This window comes from Protomyctophum bolini (genome assembly GCF_963924005.1).
Source record: "Protomyctophum bolini genome assembly, chromosome: 12".
Lineage (NCBI taxonomy): Eukaryota > Metazoa > Chordata > Actinopteri > Myctophiformes > Myctophidae > Protomyctophum > Protomyctophum bolini.
Window position 1 is genome coordinate 44,503,647 of NC_137873.1, and position 26,742 is coordinate 44,530,388.

The window sequence follows — 26,742 nt, forward strand, 5'->3', positions numbered from 1 at the left end:
TTCAATCAAAAAGCAGGCCTACATAAAACAAAGGGTTTTGTAGCCATTTACAAATTCAGAAATTATAGCAGAGACAGTATTTAGAATTTAATTATATTTTCAACTGGTTTATTGCCACAAAAATAGCATCTCATACCAACTGGCTTGTAGGCCAGTGGTTCCCAAAGTGGGGTCCGGGGATCCCTAGGGGTCCTCGGTTAAATGATAGTTAGGAACCAAATGGACCCTTATGGGTCTGAAACTCTGAGAGTGTACTACATACTATGGGTAAACCAATTTCACTGTACATTTGTACACTCGGTTAAATTAACTTTGATTTTATGGGTCCCAGAGATAGAAATGGGGAACGGTAGCCTAATTCAGGTCAAACTGGGGGTCCTTGAAATGTAAATAACTGAAAATCACTGCTAGAGCCGTAAAAATCTTCTCATATGGGGGTCCCTGGCATATATTTTCAAATGGGGGTCCGTGGGCTAATGAGTGTCAATTTGAGGGTGCTTGACATGAAAAATGTTGGGAACCACTGTTGTAGGCTACAACTGTAATAATAATGAATGTAAAAAATCGATTACATATTGGTGCTCGTAAAATTTTGGTGGGTGCTCCTAATTTTTTTCTGGTGCTCCTTCATTCTGAATTTGGGAGCACCAGTGCTACCAAGTAAAAAAGTTAATTTCGAGCCCTGTATTGTGTGCTGCTTTTTTCATCCCACGATTTTTGTAACCCATTTTTCACTCCTGTTCAAGGTTCAAGGTTCAAGGTTATTTTATTAGTGTCCCCGAAGGGCAAAAAAGGGTTTTACAGCAGGTCATAAGGCATTGAAACATGTGAATACATCAGTCAAACCAAACTGGATCAGGGTGTGTGTGTGTGTGTGTGGTTACTGTAGTTACTGTACCAGTGACTGTAGTCCAGGTGCTGGCGGATCAGGGTGTGTGGTTGGACCGTCCCGAACGTGTCGACCTCTGGCATGTTGAGGTCGTCTATGAAGTAGATCAGCCTGTTGGCGCCCTGGGGGGCGAAGGTCCGCCCCGCCTTCTTCTCCAAGGGCTTCTCCAGGACCCCTAGAGAGGTCAGAGGTCAGAGGTTATAACCCTACCCCTGCATGGGGAGAGGTTTAGAGTTAGGGTCTTCTCTGGGACCCCCTGGGGTTACATAAGCCATTATGAAGTAACCACTTCAAACATAAATATACATGCAGTAAAAGTAAACGAGAATAAATATATACACTATAAGCAACCACTTCAAATATAAAAGTACGCTTTAAAAAAACTAAATATATGTGGGCGTAACGCAACTACTATAAGGCATATAAGCTAAATATGAATTTTCTGTTCATCGTTGGTATACAAGAAGCACAACACTACAGAGAGTCAGTTTTTCCCATTGCTATTGTTCCTGTTCCTTTTTTCCCCCTTTCTTCTATTATTTGAATCATTAACCCATTCTGACCGGGAACCCATTTTGGTGTTAGCATCATGTTATGCTTTATCTATTGAAAAATAGCAGATCTACAAGCTCATAGCGCGCCACCGAGTGGCGCGATACGAGCTTGTAGGTCTGCTATTTTTTTTAAATTCGAAGAACGACTGACATTTTTTAGAATCTGATCTCAGGTCAGAATGGGTTCATCAGACCAGTGTGTGTCCGGTGGAAACCTCGTATGAATCTGATCTCAGGTCAGAATGGGTTAATAAGCATATTAGGGCATAATTGAACTGCAGCATCACTCCCAATCTTCCGCCGTAGTTTGAAAACCCACCTTTTCAGACTCCATCATGGCCCATAGCACTTACCCTATACCCCCTTAGATAGCATTTCTGTAGACTTAGATAGCATTTGATACAGACTTATAGCATGTTATGTAAACAGCATAAGTGCATTGCATGTAGTCATAGCACGTCATAGTACATAATGTATATCATAGTAGTATAGATGCATAGCTTATTTCATTATAGATATTCCACTGTTACTTTCTTAGCTTACGCATGTTTCATGATAAATGTTTTTATGTGATGTATTCCCCATGCTTTTTGTTCTTGCTTAATGTAAGTCGCTCTGGATTAAGAGCGTCTGCTAAATGCCTAAATTGTAAATTGTATAATGAGCTTCGGCTTCAGCCCAAACCTTTTCAGTCAAACTGTAATTCTGTAATGTGCTGTACTGTAAAGGACTGAGATAAATACACTAACTAATTATAGTGTTATTCTGCCGGGGTGGGAAAACCCCCATCTACACCCGGACTTCCGGCGTTTCCATCCAGGGCTTCGCCACAGCCAATCATAAATGGTAAACGGTGCATTTATATAGCGCCTTTATCCAAGGCGCTTTACATAGATTGTGCATTACATTCACCCGTTCACACACCGATTGCGGCGGAAGCCATTTAAGGCACCAACCAGCACATCGGGAGCAATTTTGGGGTTCAGTGTCTTCTTGCCCAAGGACACTTCCACATGTAGACAGGAGGAGGAGGAGCCGGGATTCGAACCGCCGACCCATGGGTCATTGGATCATCAGTCACTCTTGCCTCCATCTCACCCTGTCCTCTGTCGCCACAGCCAATCATCTCCCTCCATCTCACCCTGTCCTCTGTCGCCACAGCCAATCACCTGCCTCCATCTCACCCTGTCCTCTGTCGCCACAGCCAATCACCTGCCTCCATCTCACCCTGTCCTCTGTCGCCACAGCCAATCACCTGCCTCCATCTCACCCTGTCCTCTGTCGCCACAGCCAATCATCTGCCTCCATCTCACCCTGTCCTCTGTCGCCACAGCCAATCATCTGCCTCCATCTCACCCTGTCCTCGGCCACCATGTAATCTTCTTTAACGCATTCTGGGCGGGAACCCCCTTTTGGTGTTAGCATCATGTTATGCTTTAGCTATTGAAAAATAGCAGATCTACAAGCTCATAGCACACCACCGAGTGGCGCGCTATGAGCTTGTTGCGAACGCAGTGAGCACTTACTATGAGACCTAGCAGATCATGTCTGTCTGTCTGTCTGTCTTTCTGTCTGTGTGTGTGTCTGTCCCGCTATCCAAATATGGAGTGTGTTGCATCAGCAATCACTCAGCTCCATATATGGGCACAAAAGGGGCCAGGTCCACTCAGCTCCATATATGGGCACAAAAGGGGCCAGGTCCACTCAGCTCCATATATGGGCACAAAAGGGGCCAGGTCCACTCAGCTCCATATATGGGCACAAAAGGGGCCAGGTCCACTCAGCTCCATACAGTATATGGGCACAAAAGGGGCCAGGTCCACTCAGCTCCATATATGGGCACAAAAGGGGCCAGGTCCACTCAGCTCCATATATGGGCACAAAAGGGGCCATTGATTTGTTTGTTGTTGACCTGGCCCCTTTTGTGCCCATATATGGACACAATTTATTCTAATTGTTATTGCAATTTACGATCTGCGTTCGCTTCCCGCGTTCGCGCGTCTTACTCGAACCACTGACATAGAAACATAGCTTTTTCAGAAAACTGTCAGGATGTAGAAGAACATTTGTAGAATCTGATCTCAGGTCTGAATGGGTTAAGCTTGGACACGTGTAGTCACACACCAGGATGGTTTTCCTCCGGTACTACTAGTACGAGTAAGACGCGCAAACGCTGGAAGAGAACGCAGCTGAGACCCTGCAGATCATGTCTGTCTGTCTGTGTGTCTGTCCCGCTGTTACTGTATATGTGGACCTGGCCCCTTTTGTGCCCATATATGGAGCTGAGTGGACCTGGCCCCTTTTGTGCCCATATATGGAGCTGAGTGATTGCTGATGCAACACACTCCATATTTGGATAGCGGGACAGACACACACACACAGACGGACAGACAGACATGATCTGCTAGGTCTCATAGTAAGTGCTCACTGCGTTCGCAATTAGTATCAGCATTAGTATTTACATACTCACGCTGCAGCATGGCGGAGGTGTTGTAGTAGATAAACGGCACCGGGGCAACTACATGGTCTTCCTTAAAGGACCACTTCACCAACTACATGGTCTTCCTTAACACATTTTGTACATAATACGTCCTGAAACGTCATAAGGATTGGAACCGAGAGGTGCCTTAGACGTCTGTGGACGTCCTAGCGACGTCCAAACGACGCGGGGCGAGATAATAATATTCAGAATAATTACTTTTTTTTTTTTTGGCATTTCGCTTTTCGCTTGCCGTATGCTAACGCTCTGTGAAACTATTAGCTTGTCATTGACTCCCATGTTAGCGCGGCGGAAAGAATGACTCGTATCTCCTCATCCAGGGCGCTCTCCGTGGTGATGAATGGATCGATATGCTGGCGCTGCGTTTCTGCTCCTCATCCGTCTCTCCCGCAAAATATGAACTCTTTTTGGAGCGTATATAAATATATTAAGATGATCGGAGATTGTGATGGCACTTTGTCAGTCAACTTTTTTAAGAAAGTATTTCCGGTTCATGGCTTTCAAAATAGAAGCGATCACTACTCTGGCGATTACTCTGGCGCAAGCAGCGCCTTTATTTTGATGCAGTTCCGGTACTAAATGTGTTAAGGAAGACCATGTAGTTGAAGTGGTCCTTTAAGGAAGACCATGTAGTTGGTTAAGTGGTCCTTTAACACATTTAGTACCGGAACTGCATCAAAATAAAGGCGCTGCTTGCGTTTCAGGACGTATTATGTACAAAATGTGTTAAAGGACCATTTCAACTACATGGTCTTCCTTAAAGGACCACTTCAACTACATGGTCTTCCTTAAAGGACCACTTCAACTACATGGTCTTCCTTAAAGGACCACTTCACCAACTACATGGTCTTCCTTAAAGGACCACTTCACCAACTACATGGTCTTCCTTAAAGGACCATTTCAACTACATGGTCTTCCTTAAAGGACCATTTCACCAACTACATGGTCTTCCTTAAAGGACCATTTCAACTACATGGTCTTCCTTAAAGGACCACTTCACCAACTACATGGTCTTCCTTAAAGGACCATTTCAACTACATGGTCTTCCTTAAAGGACCATTTCACCAACTACATGGTCTTCCTTAAAGGACCATTTCAACTACATGGTCTTCCTTAAAGGACCATTTCAACTACATGGTCTTCCTTAAAGGACCACTTCACCAACTACATGGTCTTCCTTAAAGGACCATTTCAACTACATGGTCTTCCTTAAAGGACCATTTCACCAACTACATGGTCTTCCTTAAAGGACCACTTCAACTACATGGTCTTCCTTAAAGGACCACTTCAACTACATGGTCTTCCTTAAAGGACCACTTCACCAACTACATGGTCTTCCTTAAAGGACCATTTCAACTACATGGTCTTCCTTAAAGGACCATTTCACCAACTACATGGTCTTCCTTAAAGGACCACTTCAACTACATGGTCTTCCTTAAAGGACCATTTCACCAACTACATGGTCTTCCTTAAAGGACCATTTCAACTACATGGTCTTCCTTAAAGGACCACTTCACCAACTGCATGGTCTTCCTTAAAGGACCATTTCAACTACATGGTCTTCCTTAAAGGACCATTTCAACTACATGGTCTTCCTTAAAGGACCATTTCAACTACATGGTCTTCCTTAAAGGACCACTTCACCAACTACATGGTCTTCCTTAAAGGACCATTTCACCAACTACATGGTCTTCCTTAAAGGACCATTTCAACTACATGGTCTTCCTTAAAGGACCATTTCAACTACATGGTCTTCCTTAAAGGACCATTTCAACTACATGGTCTTCCTTAAAGGACCACTTCACCAACTACATGGTCTTCCTTAAAGGACCATTTCAACTACATGGTCTTCCTTAAAGGACCATTTCAACTACATGGTCTTCCTTAAAGGACCACTTCACCAACTACATGGTCTTCCTTAAAGGACCATTTCACCAACTACATGGTCTTCCTTAAAGGACCATTTCACCAACTACATGGTCTTCCTTAAAGGACCATTTCAACTACATGGTCTTCCTTAAAGGACCATTTCACCAACTACATGGTCTTCCTTAAAGGACCACTTCACCAACTACATGGTCTTCCTTAAAGGACCACTTCACCAACTACATGGTCTTCCTTAAAGGACCACTTCAACTACATGGTCTTCCTTAAAGGACCATTTCAACTACATGGTCTTCCTTAAAGGACCACTTCACCACTTTTCAACCTACCTTCATATAATAGGTCCTCACTAATAATCATGATAAAATGGCACGATTTTTATCTACTCAGTCTGTGTCTCATAGGAGTGGCTGTGAGCAGTTTATAAACCGTCTTCCAGTGACATCATCATTAGGCAGATCTTGTTTTAAACAAGATTTTTTTTACAAAAATGTTTAGATTGTCATTATCGTGAGAACGATGGCTTCCATTTTCGCATTGCAACTTTTCAGGACTAGAAAGCCTGCAGTTTATATTAGCTTGTATTCCCCATCGATGATGTCACTGGAGGACGGTTTCTGAACTGCCCACAGCCCCTCCTATGAGAGCTATTGAAAAATAGCAGATCTACAAGCTCATAGCGCGCCACCGAGTGGCGCGCTATGAGCTTGTAGATCTGCTATTTTTGAAAAATCGAAGAAAAAATCTGATCTCAGGTCAGAATGGGTTAATCAGACCAGTGTGTGTGTCCAGTGGAAACCTCGTATGAATCTGATCTCAGGTCAGAATGGGTTAAGTACTCACGCTGCAGCATGGCGGAGGTGGTGTAGTAGTTGAACGGCACCTTGGCGACTACGTAGTCTTCCTTCAGCTTGGCCACGTAGTCACACACCAGGATGGTCTTCCCAACGCCGGCGTTCCCCACCAGCATGACAGGCTTCCCGCGGTGGAGCAGCAGGTCCAGGAAGTACGTCAGACACAGCGTCTCCGGAGTGTGGACCAGCAGCGTCTATGGGAGAAGATATTAACGATATGTAAAGTGTTAGGGCGATAGGGCCTTTCTGTGTGGAGTTTGCATGTTCTCCTCGTGTCCCCTAGGGTATGCTTTTATGCATTTTCATGTCAGAATTAGCCTACTTATTTTAGTCAATGATTTTCTATTATTGTTTGTTTGTAGGCCTACTGCAGGGCTTCTTCATCTTTGTCATTAAAGAAACAATTTGACATAGAGGAGTGCATTTCTTCAAGGGACACTTTACATATTGTTTTTTTATTTTTGTAACCCAGTTTTCTTTTCACCCAGTGCCAATTATCTAATGTAATCCTGGGCGCTACACTTCCTCTGCCAACCTGGGGGGGGCAGCGGACTGACCTCATGCCTCCTTCTATGCATGAGGAGTCCAAGCTGCTTCTTTTCACCTGACAGAGGGGAATTTCCCCGGCCGGACGTAGCGCGTGGAAGGGACACGTTATTCCGACCAGTTCCTTTCCCCTCCATCAGGCGCCCCGGCTGGCCAGGGGGAGGTAGTTTTAGAGACCAGGATTACGGCATGTTTTTGTGAGGGTATCTACCCTAGGGGACACGGGGAGAACATGTGAGGGTATCTACCCTAGGGGACACGGGGAGAACATGTGAGGGTACCTACCCTAGGGGACACGGGGAGAACATGTGAGGGTATCTACCCTAGGGGACACGGGGAGAACATGTGTGGGTACCTACCCTAGGGGACACGGGGAGAACATGTGAGGGTATCTACCCTAGGGGACACGGGGAGAACATGTGAGGGTACCTACCCTAGGGGACACGGGGAGAACATGTGAGGGTACCTACCCTAGGGGACACGGGGAGAACATGTGAGGGTATCTACCCTAGGGGACACGGGGAGAACATGTGAGGGTACCTACCCTAGGGGACACGGGGAGAACATGTGAGGGTACCTACCCTAGGGGACACGGGGAGAACATGTGAGGGTACCTACCCTAGGGGACACGGGGAGAACATGTGAGGGTACCTACCCTAGGGGACACGGGGAGAACATGTGAGGGTACCTACCCTAGGGGACACGGGGAGAACATGTGAGGGTACCTACCCTAGGGGACACGGGGAGAACATGTGAGGGTACCTACCCTAGGGGACACGGGGAGAACATGTGAGGGTACCTACCCTAGGGGACACGGGGAGAACATGTGAGGGTACCTACCCTAGGGGACACGGGGAGAACATGTGAGGGTATCTACCCTAGGGGGACACAAGGAGAACATGTGAGGGTACCTACCCTAGGGGACACGGGGAGAACATGTGAGGGTACCTACCCTAGGGGACACGGGGAGAACATGTGAGGGTACCTACCCTAGGGGACACGGGGAGAACATGTGAGGGTATCTACCCTAGGGGACACGGGGAGAACATGTGAGGGTATCTACCCTAGGGGACACGGGGAGAACATGTGAGGGTACCTACCCTAGGGGACACGGGGAGAACGGGGGTCGGCGGCAAATTACATGTAACTTTTGGGGTTTCCTTGACATGAAATATGGACCCAGAGGAGAGATTTGACGTTCAGCCTCCGGGACACAAAACTGGTGAAAACATCAGATCTCCAAGCTCATAACAAGGTCAACCCACCTGTAGCTCTATGGTCCACAGCCTTCTACTTCTTCAGTATAAGGCTATGGGACTCATTCAGTTTTGAATCTCAAATGGAAAAAACTTGCGCGAGGGTCCACGCTGCAATACCAAATTCGGCCACTGTGTCCATTTCAGCCTCCGGGTGTCGTCTCTATTAAAATCCATTTTGGGGCGGGAACCCCTTTTGGTGTTTAGCATCACGTTGTGCTTTAGCTATTGAAAAATAGCAGATCTACAAGCTCGTAGCGCGCCACCGAGTGGCGCGCTATGAGCTTGTAGGTCTGCTATTTTTTTTTTAATCGAAGAACGACTGACATTATAGAAACATAGCTTTTTCAGAAAACTGTCAGGATGTAGAAGAGAGTTTTTTAGAATCTGATCTCAGGTCAGAATGGGTTAAGGGTCAGGGGTCAAGGTCAGAGGTCAGGGGTCAACCCACCTGCAGCGGGACGTCGGGCTCCAGGTCAAAGGGCAGCATCTTGTCGCTCCAGGGGGTGAACTTGTTGCTCTCGGGGTCGATGAAGTAGTCGAACACGGTGCCCTGAGAGGGGAACTTCACCGCACGCATCTCCTTACACCACCACCGGCTGAACTCTGACCTGTAGTCCATCAGCTGCGCACGCACGCACGCACGCACGCACGCACGCACGCACACACACACACACACACACACACACACACACACACACACACACACACACACACACACACACACACACACACACACACACACACACACACACACACACACACACACACACACACACACAGTTGAGCAGGGAGTATAGAATAGATCAGTCCAGGTATTTCACACAGACACAGATGAATGTCACTAATTATAAGCTGGTTTATTTGGCAGCCAACTAAATACCGCATCGATCCGGTATTGACCATAATATTACACCAGGGGGTCTCACGGCAGACAGAACTACGTAATATCATAAACAAAAGGTGAACGAGCATACAGTCACACAGCGCGCTAACATAGACAGTACACGCATAATGTGGAAGTGACGTCAGATCTTCTACACACAGCAAAACAAAAGGGAGCAGTGCACCAACTTGTGGCACCAACTGGCACTGCACATACTGACTGTTACAGTGCATGTGTGCGTGCGTGCATGTGTGCGTGCGTGCGTGTGTGCGTGCGTACGTGTGTGCGTGCGTGCGTGCCTCACATGGTCAGTGAACAGCGCCCCCCCGAAGGCCCACACGCAGGCGAACACAAAGTACAGTTCGTACAGTTCTCTGGGAGAGTCAGCCGGGGTGTTGTCTTCAGTCAGCAGGCAGTCCAGCAGGGAGCACAGCGTCTGATGACAAAGACAACAACAACAACTGGATTAACTACAGTTCCCATGATGCTTTGCAGGCAGTCCAGCAGGGAGCACAGCGTCTGATGACAAAGACAACAACAACAACTGGATTAACTACAGTTCCCATGATGCTTTGCAGGCAGTCCAGCAGGGAGCACAGCGTCTGATGACAAAGACAACAACAACAACTGGATTAACTACAGTTCCCATGATGCTTTGCAGGCAGTCCAGCAGGGAGCACAGCGTCTGATGACAAAGACAACAACAACAACTGGATTAACTACAGTTCCCATGATGCTTTGCAGGCAGTCCAGCAGGGAGCACAGCGTCTGATGACAAAGACAACAACAACTGGATTAACTACAGTTCCCATGATGCTTTGCAGGCAGTCCAGCAGGGAGCACAGCGTCTGATGACAAAGACAACAACAACTGGATTAACTACAGTTCCCATGATGCTTTGCAGGCAGTCCAGCAGGGAGCACAGCGTCTGATGACAAAGACAACAACAACTGGATTAACTACAGTTCCCATGATGCTTTGCAGGCAGTCCAGCAGGGAGCACAGCGTCTGATGACAAAGACAACAACTGGATTAACTACAGTTCCCATGATGCTTTGCTGCACTGCTCCTCCTTTTGGGATAGGGGGGAGGGGCTTGTCTTTACTGAGACAACATGTAGTTCCAGGAAGGAAGTGAGCCCAGTGTCCGTGACATCATGCAGGACACACAAATGCGTAGATCTTTTCTGCGTCCGAGCATAGACATGGTAACGCCCCCGTCTGCCTCTGATTGGCCTATACCGACACTGAGCATAGACATGGTACCGCCCCGCCTGCCTCTGATTGGCCTATACCGACACTGCCGACCTCACCAGACTTTCCTCCGAGGTGGATACAATGCTGGATAGTCTGATGCGAGGTTTACTCCGTGGTGGGAAATAAATACATAATACAAGTGCGATAAAATACAAGAGAATGACAGCTTCGCAACGCGCAACAGTAACTTTGAATTTTTGTAGAAGAGGCAAACTATGGCAAACTACGTTTTATGCCGTTTTAGGCCTGTTTATTTGTATACATGTGTAAACTTGAAACATTATTGTACTGTAAAAAATGTCTCTTCTTCCCTTGAATGTGTTCAGACAGAATCTACAGTAACCAGAGAGCCGTGGACGTTTTCTCTGTCGGCCAGCTTCTTCTCCGGGTTTTTAAAGGCCTATTCATAGTCTGGATTTTCGGTGGTGAGGTGACCACCGCTCCGGTGGTGAGGTGACCACCGCTCCGGTGGTGAGGTGACCACCGTGAGGTTGCTCTTCACCGCGGCTCAGTGACGTCATGTTGTAGTTCAGTGGTCACCTCAGTGACGTCATGTTGTAGTTCAGTGGTCACCTCACCACCGAAAATCCAAACTATGTATGAGCCTTAAGACAGCTGGTGGATGGAAATTAAGCTCCACCCACGCGGCTGACTGCCGCGGTACGGGGGTGATGGTATATTATTACCTGGACCGTACCATTCTCCGCTACGGGGGTGATGGTATATTATTACCTGGACCATAGCGTTCTCCGCTACGGGGGTGATGGTCTTCAGGTTGCAGCGGACCTGCTCCATACAAGAAGGGACGTACTTGTCGAACAGGATCGTCAGGTTGGCGCGCTCCGATTGGGCGTTCCGGGTGTCAATCCAGCTCGTCACATACCTGCGGGAGGGGCAACAAAGACAACGTGTGACCAAAGTGTCCGACGTTGAAGCTGCCGTGGAACTGTGGAACTGCAGCTCTACCTACTGGCAACATGTGGAACTGCATCACTTTAATGGATGTGGACGGACGTTCATGACGTCACGTGCGTAAGCCCGGACCTCTAAATTGAGGTCCGGGGCTAGGCTAGGCTAGGCTAAGCTAAACTTCCGCTCGGTCGAGCCATTGAGTTATAATTATACTTCCGGCAGTCTTCCGGGTGATTAAAAACGCCACTGAGCAACTTCTATTGAAATTAATAGCGGGGGGGGGGGGGGGCTATAGGCTCCTGCGGGAGGTTTGCACATGCTCAGTGTGAACAGGAACTGCGATGATGGAGTGTTCCAGCAGAGGTGCTAGAGATGCATGAGAGTTGCTGACACTGAACTGAAGTAATAAAAAAGGATATCACAAAAAGAGAATATAGTACAAAGTTGATTTAGTTTTCATTTAAAATCAACTTTCATAACTGTGGAAAAAAATGTTGTTGTATAACAAGACTGAAAGATAAAGGACAAGTACATTCACTAAATGTTAATGTTTTTGTATGTTTTCTTTTGTGGGTTTTCCAAGTTCTTTAGTAAAGGTCAGGGTCAGGGACTATAGAGCGCCGCAGTCCCGCCCCCTTTCAGAAAAGCGAGTGGCCCAGGAAATGAAACCCCAATGCATTCTCCCATCGGCACTTCGAATATAATTTATTTAAAGACGGTTACGCCGCGGACAATGAATCATGACAATGAACACAATGTTTTGGGGCCGATCAAATCATTAGAAAGAAGAAAAGAAAGTCAGGAGACAACACTATTTGTTTTGTTTTTCTTCTTATAAATTATTTGATCGGCCCAAAACATTGTGTTCATTGTCATGATTTGTCACGATCCGAGTTGGCTTTGTCCGCGGCGTAACGGTCTTTAAATAAATTATATTAGAAGTGCCGATGGGAGAATGCATTGAGGTTTCATTTCCTGGGCCACTCGCTTTTCTGAAAGGGGGCGGGACTGCGGCGCTCTATAGGGGTCAGAGGTTATCTTACGAGCTCCAGACCAGGTCCTGGGGGTTCAGGGGTCAGGGCTAGGGGTCAGAGGTTATCTTACGAGCTCCAGACCAGGTCCTGGGGGTTCAGGGGTCAGGGGTTATCTTACGAGCTCCAGACCAGGTCCTGGGGGTTGACGTAGAGGATCCCTGCTCGGGACACGGTGGCCGGAGTGGCGGCTCTGAGGTGAGAGATCTCAAACAGGAGCCGCATGGACGAGGACAGGCTGATCCGCTCGTTACTGGCAAGGGTCAACACCTGGGGAGACATGGAGGACAGACAGACATGGATGAGGGTGTGCGTGTGTGTGTGTGTGTGTGTGTGTGTGCGTGCGTGCGTGCGTGCGTGCACTTACGTAAGTTACACGTGTGTGAGAGTGAGTGAGTGAGTGGCCTTTTGAGCTGTACGAGTTGTGGAAAGGGTGGGCCCCGCAGATGACTATACACACTGTGTGTGTGTGTGTGTGTGGAGGGGGGGTTTAAGGTTGATCATTGACAACCAGCTGCTGCTGCTGTGCATAAATCAACCCCTCTGTCTCTGTGTCTCATTGAGGAGTAGTGCAGCATAGAGTGAACACATCCAGAGCTTGTTACAGACAGACAGACAGAGGAGGATGGAGGGAGCAACGATGCTGAACTTTACTCCAGTGATCAAGTTACACCGAATAACAGGTTTGTTCTGTTTTACTGTTATTATGTTAATGTTTACTATATTACTGTTATAACAGGTTTGTTCTGTTTTACTGTTAATATGTTAATGTTACTATATTACTGTTATAACAGGTTTGTTCTGTTTTACTGTTATTATGTTAATGTTACTATATTACTGTTATAACAGGTTTGATCTGTGTTACTGTTAATATGTTAATGATACTATATTACTGTTATACCAGGTTTGTTCTGTTTTACTGTTATTATGTTAATGTTGCTCCATGTGTGGTACAGCCCTATGGAATGCATATTCTAATAACAATTCGTGACAATTTGAACTTCCGAACCCTGTGATAGAAAAAGTAGCCATAACTTATTTGCGGAAATCCCCTCATTCTGTCCTCATGCTTCACACTGTGTTGTCACATGACTGTACTTTGGTAATGAGCCACTTAGTGCATGAATGGTGAATGGAGACTGACCCTCCGCTAAAATAGCTGGCATAGGCCTATAATAATCTGTCACTTCCAAAATGGTGTCCATGAATGCTCTAGATGCATGCTTATAGTAATGCACAACATACGTCAGCCCTGCATGTCTTGGACGTTACGCAGATTGCAGGGAATTAGGATAGGATGCCATTCTTGAGTTCCGAGCGCATTTCAGTATTGGACAAAGAGCATGTCTGAGAAGTGCCGTTGTGACAAAAATGTTATAGTGATGATTGGGTGAAATGGTCACCGTTAAAATCACACACGTGTGAACTGAGTGGTGCAATCCCCCCCCCCCCCCCCCTCTCTCTCTCTCTCTCTCTCTCTCATTAGAGACACAGCACTACCCCTCTCTCTGTTTCTGGCGCCCCCTACTGGTATTAATAAGTCACATACGCGTGCTCATTCAGGTACACAAACAGGTACATACACGGACTTGTACAATTGCTGGTTGTAGGAGTGGTTGCACCACTCAAAAACCACTTAATACTTCCTAAGGATAATATGAGCATCAAAGCAATATTTAGATTTTTTTATTATTTTGTATTTAAATAACCGACCTACTAGCTCACAACGTGTTGCGACACGTTGTGAGCTTGCAGATCAGCTATTTATTTTAACATGCGACACATCGTACGGCGAAGCATACGTCAGGCTTCCCTTTTGTTTTTAGTCAGGCAGTCAGACACACATTTTACACCGGGGACTACAATAGTTTGCTATCTGAAACGGAGAAGATGAAACTATTTGTGTCAGGTTTTCTCAGTAGTAAACTCCTGTCTTCCTATAGTGCCAACCGCCCTCCTCCTCCCAGCAGAAACCAGAAACTTTACTCCAGTGATCAAGTTACACCGAATACCAGGTTTGTTCTGTTTTACTGTCAATATGTTAATGTCACTACATTACTGTTTAATTATTAATAGCAATAACTATTTAGTGTCCGCCCTGAGACTGGGAGGTCGGGGTTCGATCCCCGGCCGGGTCTTACCAAAGACTCTAAAAATGGGACCCAGTGCCTCCCTGCTTGACACTCAGCATCAAGGGTTGGATTGGGGGGTAAGTCCCTGTGACATACTAGCGTCATGTCCAGGGGGTGTACTTGTACATCAAGCTGCCTCACGCTACAGAAACAGGAGATAGGCTCCTGCCCCCTATGGGCCTCATGGCTACAGAAACAGGAGATAGGCTCCTGCCCCTATGGGCCTCATGGCTACAGAAACAGGAGATAGGCTCCTGCCCCTATGGGCCTCATGGCTACAGAAACAGGAGATAGGCTCCTGCCCCTATGGGCCTCATGGCTACAGAAACAGGAGATAGGCTCCTGCCCCCTATGGGCCTCATGGCTACAGAAACAGGAGATAGGCTCCTGCTCCCATGGGCCTCATGGCTACAGAAACAGGAGATAGGCTCCTGCCCCTATGGGCCTCATGGCTACAGAAACAGGAGATAGGCTCCTGCCCCTATGGGCCTCATGGCTACAGAAACAGGAGATAGGCTCCTGCCCCTATGGGCCTCATGGCTACAGAAACAGGAGATAGGCTCCTGCCCCCTATGGGCCTCATGGCTACAGAAACAGGAGATAGGCTCCTGCCCCTATGGGCCTCATGGCTACAGAAACAGGAGATAGGCTCCTGCCCCTATGGGCCTCATGGCTACAGAAACAGGAGATAGGCTCCTGCCCCTATGGGCCTCATGGCTACAGAAACAGGAGATAGGCTCCTGCCCCTATGGGCCTCATGGCTACAGAAACAGGAGATAGGCTCCTGCCCCCTATGGGCCTCATGGCTACAGAAACAGGAGATAGGCTCCTGCTCCCATGGGCCTCATGGCTACAGAAACAGGAGAAGACGAACCTATTCGTGTCAGGTTTTCTCAGTAGTAAACTCCTGTCCTCCTAAAGTGTCAACCGCCCTCCTCCTCCCAGCAGAAACCAGCATGGAATCCTCCCCCTTTTGAGTAAGGACGCGCTGTGATTGGCCACAATGGCCAGTGCACCTGTGCAAGACGTGCTGTGATTGGCCAGTAGCCACTTTGAATGGCAGTCGGTGGAAAAAGCTCTCGCCACAGAATGTACTATAATTATTCTGGCCATAATAATCATTCTGTGCGGCCCCAGCTGTTGGTACGCAGAAGCGCTTCCCGGCGCTTGATTGACAGCGCATGCTTATGTGCAGACCTGAACATATTGCTGTTTTGGGTCTGAGAGGCTAAATGTCATCACATGGTGGTCCGTGGCTCAAATGCTGAAAGAATAATGGACCTTTATATGAAAACCACAGTAACCACTGTACTAGAGGTCCAGGTCGCTACGCGGCCCTCACACCTACGTTAAAACACCGATCCGACCAATTATGTCTGAGTCAGAGAACACATTGTAGTCTGTCTGTGTCCCTTTCATGCATATATGGAGTTATCCGTATCCGTCTGTCTACCTGTGTCTCCATATATGGAGATATCTGTGTATGTCAGTCTCTGTCCTTTTATGCCCATATATGGACATTTTGGTTGGATTTGGCGGTTCTGGATAAGTGGATATAACATTGAAGTGAAGGGAACCTTTTCACTGACGGACCATTTCCTGTTTGTCGATTGCCTAGCAACCGAGGGTCGTTCAGATGGTAGCGACAAGCGTGATGTAACTCTATGTGATTATTGATCATGAAGCTCTAACCAGGTGTGTGATTATTGATCATGAAGCTCTAACCAGGTGTGTGATTATTGATCATGAAGCTCTAACCAGGTGTGTGATTATTGATCATGAAGCTCTAACCAGGTGTGTTGTTATTGATCATGAAGCTCTAACCAGGTGTGTTTTCTGTTTCAGAAACCTGTCCTACTCTGTCCTCAGTTAAAGCAAAACGTTACTGCTGCGACCAATGTGGAAAAAGCTTCCCTTCACTTTCCAGTCTTAAAGTACACCAGATAATTCACACTGGAGAGAAGCCTTACAGCTGTGACCAATGTGGACAAAGCTTCATTTGTCTTTCCACTTTCAAACGACACCAGAGGATTCACACTAAAGAAAAGCCTTTCAGCTGTGACCAATGTGGAAAAAGGTTCACCATTATGTCTTATCTAACAAAACACCATAGAATTCACACTGGAGAGAAGCCTTACAGCTGCGACCAATGTGGAAAGAGCTTCATTAGAGTTTCCCATCTCAAAGTACACCAGAGAATTCACACTGGAGAGAAGCCTCACAGCTGTGACCAATGTGGGAAAAGGTTCACCGATATGTCTTATCTAACAAGACACCAGAGAATTCACACTGGAGAAAAGCCTTACAGGTGTGACCAATGTGGGAAAAGGTTCGCCAGCAGGTTTGAACTAACAACACACCATAGAATTCACACTGGTGAAAAGCCTTTTGGTTGTGAAACATGTGGGAAGTGTTTTAATCAGAGTAGCAGCTTAAATATTCACCAGAGAATTCACACTGGAGAGAAGCCTTACAGCTGTGACCAGTGTGGGAAAGGGTTCACCAATAGTGGTGATCTAACAAAACACCATAGAATTCACACTGGAGAAAAGCCTTTCAACTGCGACCAATGTGGGAAAGGGTTCACCAGTAAGTCTGATCTAACAATACACCATAGAATTCACACTGGAGATAAGCCTTACAGCTGTGACCAATGTGGGAAAAGGTTCACCAATAGGGGTGATCTAACAAAACACCATAGAATTCACACAGGAGAGAAGCCTTTCAGGTGTAACCAATGTGGAAAAAGCTTCAATCGAATTGCCAATCTCAAAATACACCAGAGAATTCACACTGGAGAAAAACCTTACAGCTGTGACCAATGTGGGAAAGGGTTCATCAGTAAGGCTGATCTAACAAAACACCATAGAATTCACACTGGAGAAAAGCCTTTCAGGTGTGACCAATGTGGGGAAAACTTCACCCAAGTTTCCCATCTCAAACAACACCATAGAATTCACACTGGAGAAAAACCTTTCAGCTGTGACCAATGTGGAAAAAGCTTCAGCTTAATTGTCAATCTCAGAGTACACCAGAGAATTCACACTGGAGAAAAACCTTACAGCTGTGACCAATGTGGAGAAAGGTTCAGCCAAATGTCTAACCTCAAACTACACAAGAAGGTTCACACTGGAGAGAAGCCTTTTGGTTGTGAAACATGTGGGAAGTGTTTTAATCTGAGTAGCAGCTTAAAAGTTCACCAGATAATTCACACAGGAGATAAACCTTACAGCTGCGACCAATGTGGAAAAAGGTTCACCAAAACGTCTGATCTAACAACACACCATAGAATTCACACTGGAGAAAAGCCTTACAGCTGTGACACATGTGGAAAAAGCTTCACTTTAGTCAACTATCTGAAAGTACACCAGAGAATTCACACAGGAGAAAAACCTTACAGCTGTGACCAATGTGGAGAAAGCTTCAGCCAACATGCTAACCTCGAACGACACAAGAAGATTCACACTGGAGATAAGCCTTACAGCTGTGACCAGTGTGGGAAAAGGTTCGCCAGTATGTCTGACCTAACAACACACCATAGAATTCACACTGGAGAAAAGCCTTACAGCTGTGACACATGTGGGAAAAGCTTCAGCCAAAATGCTACCCTCAAACAACACAAGAAGGTTCACACAGGAGAGAAGCCATTTGGCTGTGAAACGTGTGGGAAGTGTTTTGCTTGTAATGGCAACTTAAAAAAACACCAGATGATGCACACTGGAGATAAGCCTTACAGCTGTGACACATGTGGGAAAAGCTTCATTTCAGTTTACAATCTCAAAACACACCAGAGAATTCACACTGGAGAAAAGCCGTACAGCTGTGACACATGTGGGAAAAGCTTCAGGAAAATGGCTAACCTCAAAAAACACACAAAATGTACCCGCAAAATCTAATCTTTTCAGTTTAAAGTTCCATCAGATTGGAACAATGAGATCAATTACATCATTTATATTTCCAAGGCTTCTTTGCTTGTAGACCTGAAACCCATTTGTACTTGTTTTAGATTTTTGGAGATTTTTGTACTTTAATGCTTGATTATTCTTTTTATCTTTATTTTTTATTATTGTCATTATCACTATTATTAGTATTTTGTTGGGTGTTTCAGTTGCTTCTGGTCTTGATGTAGTGTTTGAGTGGTTTGGAGAGAATCTATGTTTTGTTGATGTTATAAGTGTATTGTTCTGTGTCGACATGTTTAGTGTATTGTTCTGTGTCGACATGTTTAATGCATTGTCCACTGTTATGCCGACGACACTCAACTTTATCTCCCCGCCAAAACCATCACCGCCATCACACACTCCACCCTGACCTCCTGCCTGACTGACATAAAAACATGGATGCAAACAAACTTTCTCAAACTCAACTGCAATAAATCCGAAATCCTCATCATTGGCCCCGACTCCCTCACCCGCTCCTCCCATGACTTCTCCCTCACCATTGATGGCTCCACTGTCACCCCCTCCACCCGAGTCCGCAACCTTGGTGTCATCCTTGACCCCACCCTCTCCTTCCAGCCCCATGTCAACCAGATCACCAAAACCGCCTTTTTCCACCTCCGTAACATTGCCCGCCTTCGTCCCATGTTATCCCACACTGCCGCTGAAACACTCATTCATTCCTTCATTACATCCAGACTCGACTTCTGCAATAGCCTCCTGTATGGCGTCACCACCAAGGTCCTCAAAAAACTTCAATATGTCCAAAATTCCGCCGCCCGCCTGCTCACCAGAACCAGATCCAGGGACCACATCACACCCATCCTCCGTGAACTCCACTGGCTCCCAGTCAAGTCCAGGATTGAATTTAAAATACTCACCATCACCTACAAAACCCTCAACAACCAGGCCCCCCTCTACCTCTCTGAACTCATCAACCGCCATGTCCCCTCCCGCTCCCTCAGGTCAAGCACTGCCAACCAACTGGAACCCCACAAATCAAACAAACGGACATGGGGAGACCGGGCCTTTGCAGTGGCTGCCCCTTCTCTCTGGAACTCACTCCCAACCCACATCAGAGCTGCCCCCACCCTCGAAATGTTCAAAAGCACACTCAAAACCCACCTTTTCAAACTGGCTTTCCCTACATAACCCCCCACCCCACACACACTGACACACCCCTTCTTGTTTGTCCCTCTTTGATTTTGATTTCTAGTTTTTAACCTTTTAAACCTTTTTAAATAGTTTTCTAATAAATATGTCTGTACTTTTTCTGTAAAGCGACTTTGGGTACCTAGAAAAGCGCTATATAAATCGTATATATATTATTGTTTGGTCAATGTACTGAATTCATTGTGTTGTGTCCGAGGACCCCCTCTAACACGAGATGATACATCTCAAGAGGCTATCGTCTAACACAGGGGTAACCAACCAGGGGTTCGCGAGCTACCGGTAGCTCGCGGGAACCTTTCACGTCGATCGCGAAGTGACGGGCAGCCAGCCATCACTGCCAATACACAGCAGAATGTCGTACGCAAAAAAGAGCAGATCTACAAGCTAACAACGTGTAGAGGCTCGATGCATTTTCGCTTGAAGATCTGTTCCCCTTGCTTCCACCGCACCGCCCTCGGCCCTCCCCCTTTTAGCACTCTGTGCTCATGTGCTGCTGTGTCCTGTGTGTCTGTTGTTCCCTCGCAGTCGCAGGCAGCACAGCATCAGAGTGAACGCAGTATGATAGCGTCCCCCCGACACGTTGAATACTAAACTTATTTGTAAAGTTCGAACGCCAACTTTTAACCAAACGTGGGAGAAACACTGTGCACGGCTGCACGCACAAATAAAGAGTGCACTCGTGCACGCACATGACGGATTATTATCGATCAAAACAATCCTTAGCGTCGCTTACAAAAACATGTGTTGCACAGCATGAATGATACGTAATCAGTTTAATCACCGACCTGGCTGGATAAATATCACTATGACAAAGTGTCAAAATGTTTAGTGCCGCTGTCAAAACATGACACAAAAAGCCACAGTTTTGAAGGAAGTGGGTCCTAGACAGGGCTTTGACGCTTAGCTCATGGATGCATGGATGATAGACAGACTTTTTTATCCTGCAGTTCTATCATGGGATATTCGATGCAGGGCAAGATGCTCGATTGTGAATTAAATTGTAACATTCTCCTTGGCTTTGACTACTTCAGACAGAACATCTGACACACAGCTACAGTAGACTATTAATTTACTAAGCTGGTAACTTACTCGGCTGCCTACCGTTGCTCGTTAAGCAGGTCACACAATGGATATGGACCACTGATATTTATCCAGCCAGGTCGGTGATTACTTATCATTCATGCTGTGCAACCGAGTGCAACACATGCTTTTGTAAGCGACGCTAAGGATTGTTTTGATCGATAATAATCCGTCATGTGCGTGCGCGAGTGCACTCTTTATTTGTGCATGCAGCCGTGCAGTGTTTCTCCCACGTTTGGTTAAAAGTTGGCGTTCGAACTTTACAAATAAGTTTAGTATTCAACGTGTCTGGGACGCTATCATGAAGAACTCGTATGACTGACTCGCATCTTAATGACACCCTCAGACTGGCAATCACTAAATATGAACCAGATTTCAAAACGCTTGCAGATAAAGTGCAGTCACAGCAGTCTCATTAAAGGTGGGCTGACCCTGAGAGTATGTCACCATATCTGTGCAAATATATATGGTCATGTTATGCCTATGTCATTTGAACATCTGCCAATGTGAATATTCATTGAAATGAGAAACAAAATATTGTGCTGTAAAAGCAATTCATGTCCTTTGCATTTTGTTTTATTTTAAAAAAACTCAAAGAAGTTTATTTGTATTTTTGTCTTAATATTTTTTATTTCTAATACATTTGTCTTAATATTATTTGACATTGATAATATAACTTACTATAAGTAGTTATTCTAATTTAAGCTTTAGTCTTTGTGTGGATGTGTGTATGTACATGCATTGAGCCTGTCAGAAATAGCAAAAAAACAAGTGTTTTTTCTAACATGTTTTAGTGGTAGATCTTGGCTTACAATTGGGAATAAAATGGGCTCTTGGGCTTGAAAAGGTTGGTTACCACTGCTCTAACATGAGATGATACATCTCAAGAGGCTATCCTCTATAACGAGATGATACCCTTTTGGTTCCATTTCCATTGAATATACGTATTGGACGTTGCTCTCCCCAGGTTGGCGGAGGGTGTGTAGAGCCCAGGATCACATTAGATAATTGACACAGGGGTGAAAAATGGGTTACAAAATCGTGGGATAAAAATTCTAAAGAAAAAAAAAAAGTACTCATATTGCAGAATGTCCCATTTAACAAGTTCAAAATGTGTGCAAAATCTTTTGAAAATAGCCAATCTACAAGCTTGTAGATCGGCTATTTTCAAATGGCCAAAGTGTATAGGGTTGAAGTGGTTAATGTATGTTTTATTGAACAAACTTTATTATTTGTCATTCGTTGATTGATTGATTAATTAATTATAAGACCAACATTGGTCACATGACCAGGCTGAATGCTGAAAGTTATGATTGTACCTTTATGACTACGACAAATAAATCCCTCTGGATTCTGAATTCCTGTCATTTATTAATTACTGCTACATCTGAGACCATTTATTATTATTAATATTATTATTATTATTACATGTAGCCTATGTATAAAACTATGAACTAGAAAGGTGCATATCTCCACCAGGGCGGGTTTGCTACCCGGGACAGTGCGTGAGTGCAATATCTGGAACATGTGATAGTATTTTACTGTGAAAAGGTTATATATTATATCACTGTAAAACATATTTTTCTGCACCAAATTTGAGAAATCTCACTTTACAATAAACTACACAACTCATCACAACTTCACAATCACCTACACAACTCAACACAACTTCACAATCACCTACACAACTCATCACAACTTTACAATCACCTACACAACTCAACACAACTTCACAATCAATGTATTTATATATTTCGCCCAGATGGTCTAAAAATTAGTGACTTATCATGATTTGACCAGATTTGACCAATGTAATAATAATATTATCTCAAACTTATATAGTGCTTTTCTGAGTACCCCTCATGTAAAACGCTTTGCATGGGGGGGGCTTTACAGAGGTAACAACAAATGTATTACCAATCTCGTACACCATTGCTCACGAAAGCGAGATCCTTGACCCAATCATAGCCACTGCATCTAGCTTTTAATTAAAGTAAAAGTAGTAGGAAAAGGAACACTTCTGTTCCCCAGACATTGTTTGGGGATATTTTGGCAGAGATGGGTCTTTTTTCTCACGTCTCAAGTCAGTGTGGAGATTACCCGGCGGTGTTGCTGCCCAGTGCCCCTCCTCTCCCCTCCCCTCCTCTCCCCTCCCTCCCTCCCTCCCTCCTCCCTCCCTCCAAGCCAAAAACTATGAGAATCCCTGGACTAGAAGATGTTTGAGTTAGAGTGTGTGTGTGTGTGTGTGTGTGTGGGTGAGCGTGTGCGGGGGAGGGTGTGTGTGTTGTGTGTGTGTGGATGTGACGTGCATGTGTGTGTGTGTGTGTGTGTGTGTGTGGAAGGGGGGGGTTAAAGGTTGAACAATGGAACCCATGCAGGAATGCAAGACTAGCTGGTTGCTATGACAACCAGCTGCTGCTGTGCATAAATCAACCCCTCTGTGTCCCTAAGCCCCCCCTCTCTCTCTCTCTCTCTCTCTCTCTCTCTCTCTCTCTCTCTTCCTGTGTCTCTCTGTGTCTCTCTCTGCCTCGCATTGAGGAGTAGTGCAGCATAGAGTGAACACATCCAGAGCTTGTTACAGACAGACAGACAACACATCAGAGGAGGATGGAGGGAGCAGTGATGCTGAACTTTACTCCAGTGATCAAGTTACACCGAATACGAGGTTTGTTCTGTTTTACTGTTAATATGTTAATGTCACGACATTACTGTTTAATTATTAATAGCAAGTGGGCAGTATGTGTGCAAAGAGGCAAGAATAAAGTGATATCTGCGGTTCAGCAGCTGAATATCAGCCGAGACAAAGGATAGTTTGAAGGGATTAGTCTTTGTGGTGGAGAGCACCCTCAGTAGACCTGAGGGCAACATGTCAAACTCAGACCTGAGAGGGGGAGGGAGGAAGCTCTCTGGAACCGGTCTATGAGTTGGGTTCTCCCAGTAAGAACAAGATTCCTTTACATCAGTGGTAACCAACCTTTTCAAGCCCAAGCCAACAATTGTAAGCCAAGATCTACCACTAAAACGTGTTAGAAAAAACACTTGTTTTTTTGCTATTTCTGACAGGCTCAATGCATGTGCACACATCCACACAAAGACTAAAGCTTAAATTAGAATAAATACTTATAGTAAGTTATATTATCAATGTCAAATAATATTAAGACAAATTAGAAATAATTAGTATTAGAAATATTTTGTTTCTCATTTCAATGAATATTCACATTGGCAGATGTTCAAATGACATAGGCATAACATGACCATATATATTTGCACAGATATGGTGACATACTCTCAGGGTCAGCCCACCTTTATGAGACTGCTGTGACTGCACTTTATCTGCAAGCGTTTTGAAATCTGGTTCATATTTAGTGATTGCCAGTCTGAGGGTGTCATTAAGATGTGAGTCAGTCATACGAGTTCTAAACTTGGATTTTATTATTTTCATTTGTGAAAAGGCCATTTCACATAAGTATGTGGAACCAAAGTAGGCATGCATGCTCTTTAGCTCTGACCTGCAGGTGACAGTCACTTACTAATCCAATAATCTCCATTTAAATATCTGAAGTTAATGCAAACACATCCTGCATTTTATCGGACAGCAGTTCAATGACAGTAGGCTCAGTAAAGAGGAAAGGGTTTGAAACAAAAGCAGCTACTTGACTCATGCGTTGTACTTCAACAAGTTTTCATATTTCACATTTATCATATCTTTTGCTCTATGTGTGCGTGTGTACAGAATTCAAACTGTAGCATTGATTATTGTCACGGACAGAAGTCATTCTTTCCCTTTGCATATGCCCTGGAGTGCACTCGCCTATTAGTTTGCATTGCAGACTGGTCTATTCAGAACGCGCCCTTAATTAAAAACCAAATGCAGCTGTGTATGTGGCTCTCAGCGTGCGGTGTCCCATATTGACTGGCTGAAGTCTGTTTGAACTGCGCTGTGTCAGAGAAGTAACAGATAGAAGCCGCAAAAGTTACCCCCCCTTCACCTCTGTGATGGAAATATAACGTCTGGGTTTCCGAGGCTACATCCATGCTGACGCAATGACTGTCCTGTTCTGGCTAAGCTTTACGAGCAGGGCACATGAACCTCTCCGTCTCCAGTCAGTGCTGGTTGTTGTTTATTTGCATGGCTCAGAAAATGAGTAACAAACTAAAATGAGAACGTTATCGAGTTGTTGGAGGAGGAGGAGGAGAATAATAATGTTATATTTCTTTCTTATTGTGTTCTCGGGCCGCTGTGCTGCGCTGCTGCTGCGCTGTGTGCCAACCACATCATCATCTTTTCATTTTGACATGATTCACATGAAATAATAATCCTGCACCGCGTGTAGCGTTTGGTTTCATTAACGCGATCGTGTCAAAATAGCCTACAGCTGCTGCTGCCAAAGATACCAAAGATTGGACAGTGCTACGCAACATGGAAGTAATGTAGGCTATACGGTGCTGCGTTGCTACTTGGCTATCGTGTCATGACTCGAAGCCGTTTATAAATCAGTCAGTGAAGTCAACTTTTCACCGCCGTTTGGTCCCCGTCATCCGTCCGTCCACAATCACAATCAGAAGCATTTTCAAAGAGACGAGTAGGATATAAAAGCAGCCTGAAAGGCAAGCATTTGCATTTCAATGGGTCTGACACTTCGCGATCGACTTGAAAGGTTGGAACCCATGGTTGGTTACCCCTGCTTTACATGATCTCCTCATTGGTCAACAAAAACACAGGAGCCCTCGTACAAGGTTTCTTTGACTATGCATGCACCTCCTGGTACCACAGCACCTCAAAGGCCCTTAAAACAAGGCTCCGGACTTCCCAAAACAAACTGGTCAGGCTCCTACTTGGCCTCACACCCCTAACCAACCTCACCCCTGCCCACTTTGACAGGCTGGGATGGCTTAGGGTCGACGACAGAGTACAGCATCTTGCAATGGGTCTGGTCCACAAGATTCGATACACCACTAAGATACCCATGTACCTGTCTAAATACTTCCTTAATGTAAACGAAGTCCACACCCACAACACCAGACAGAGTGCAACGAACCATGTACAGCCCAGATTCGGCACAAACAAGGGACTAAATTATTTTCGCTTCTATGCCACCAAAATGTGGAACGCTCTACCAACAGTCATTAAGACATTTGAATCCCTTGACTCCTTCAAAACCGCTCTCAAAGGGCACCTACGGACGGCTGCAATTCGAAACTGGCCCCCGTAAAAAAGTGGGTTAAGGGAGCCTCCTCCCTCCTTGACGTTTCAAATCATATTGCCATTTGTTAAAGGCTATATATTAGTTTTACACATTTAATGAATGTGTCTAAACTTAAGATCAAAGTGCTGAGAAGCAACTAAAACTCTATATAACGATTACTCATGGGTTACTGAAAGAGAAAAATTGCTTTTTAAATTGCCAATCAGGCAATTGAATGCAAAGTACACTTTTCACAGTCAGTTTGCAGTCTTCACACACAGATCTCCATGTGGGACAGCGGCTGAGAGTTAAAACAGGTGCTATGACAACGTATATCATTAGGTTCACAACTTGCATCGTTCCCAAGTAGGCCGGTGGCTGATTGCGACGGGCACGTACAAGATTAGTAATATTATAATGCACAATAAGTGACGACGAATTATATGAAGATACAATGAAAGTGGGTGAATTTGTCCTTTAATTCCTTAGTTCCAGACCAGACAATGGATCCCAGAGTGAAGGAGAAGATCAACTCTCCAGACCAGACTATGGAACCCAGAGTGAAGGAGGAGATCAACTCTCCATCCAGGGACAAACCTGTAGACCTCCAGAACTTCAGTAAGTTCCATCTTTAATTGTTTAAATCTCTAATTCACTTACAATAA

At 45.3% G+C, this 26,742-nt stretch overlaps 2 protein-coding genes across 2 annotated transcripts in view; one reads left to right on the forward strand and one right to left on the reverse strand.

Annotated features, from left to right (window-relative positions):
• LOC308326314 (dynein axonemal heavy chain 11-like) overlaps window positions 1-26,742 on the reverse strand; it is a gene marked incomplete at both ends in the record, with an annotated part of 226,908 nt that overhangs the window by 92,633 nt on the left and 107,533 nt on the right. Inside the window, 6 exon segments of the mRNA XM_080779119.1 lie at window positions 899-1,064; window positions 6,671-6,875; window positions 8,935-9,108; window positions 9,674-9,805; window positions 11,358-11,508; window positions 12,690-12,838. Of these exon segments, the coding sequence (XP_080635245.1) occupies window positions 899-1,064; window positions 6,671-6,875; window positions 8,935-9,108; window positions 9,674-9,805; window positions 11,358-11,508; window positions 12,690-12,838 (977 nt within the window).
• Window positions 23,487-26,742, forward strand: part of LOC308325379 (uncharacterized protein) — a gene marked incomplete at its 3' end in the record, with an annotated part of 36,279 nt that continues 33,023 nt past the window's right edge. Inside the window, exon 1 of the mRNA XM_080777864.1 lies at window positions 23,487-23,556. Coding sequence (XP_080633990.1) covers window positions 23,499-23,556 — 58 coding nt within the window. The 5' untranslated portion in view covers window positions 23,487-23,498. The remainder of the gene's footprint in view (window positions 23,557-26,742) is intronic.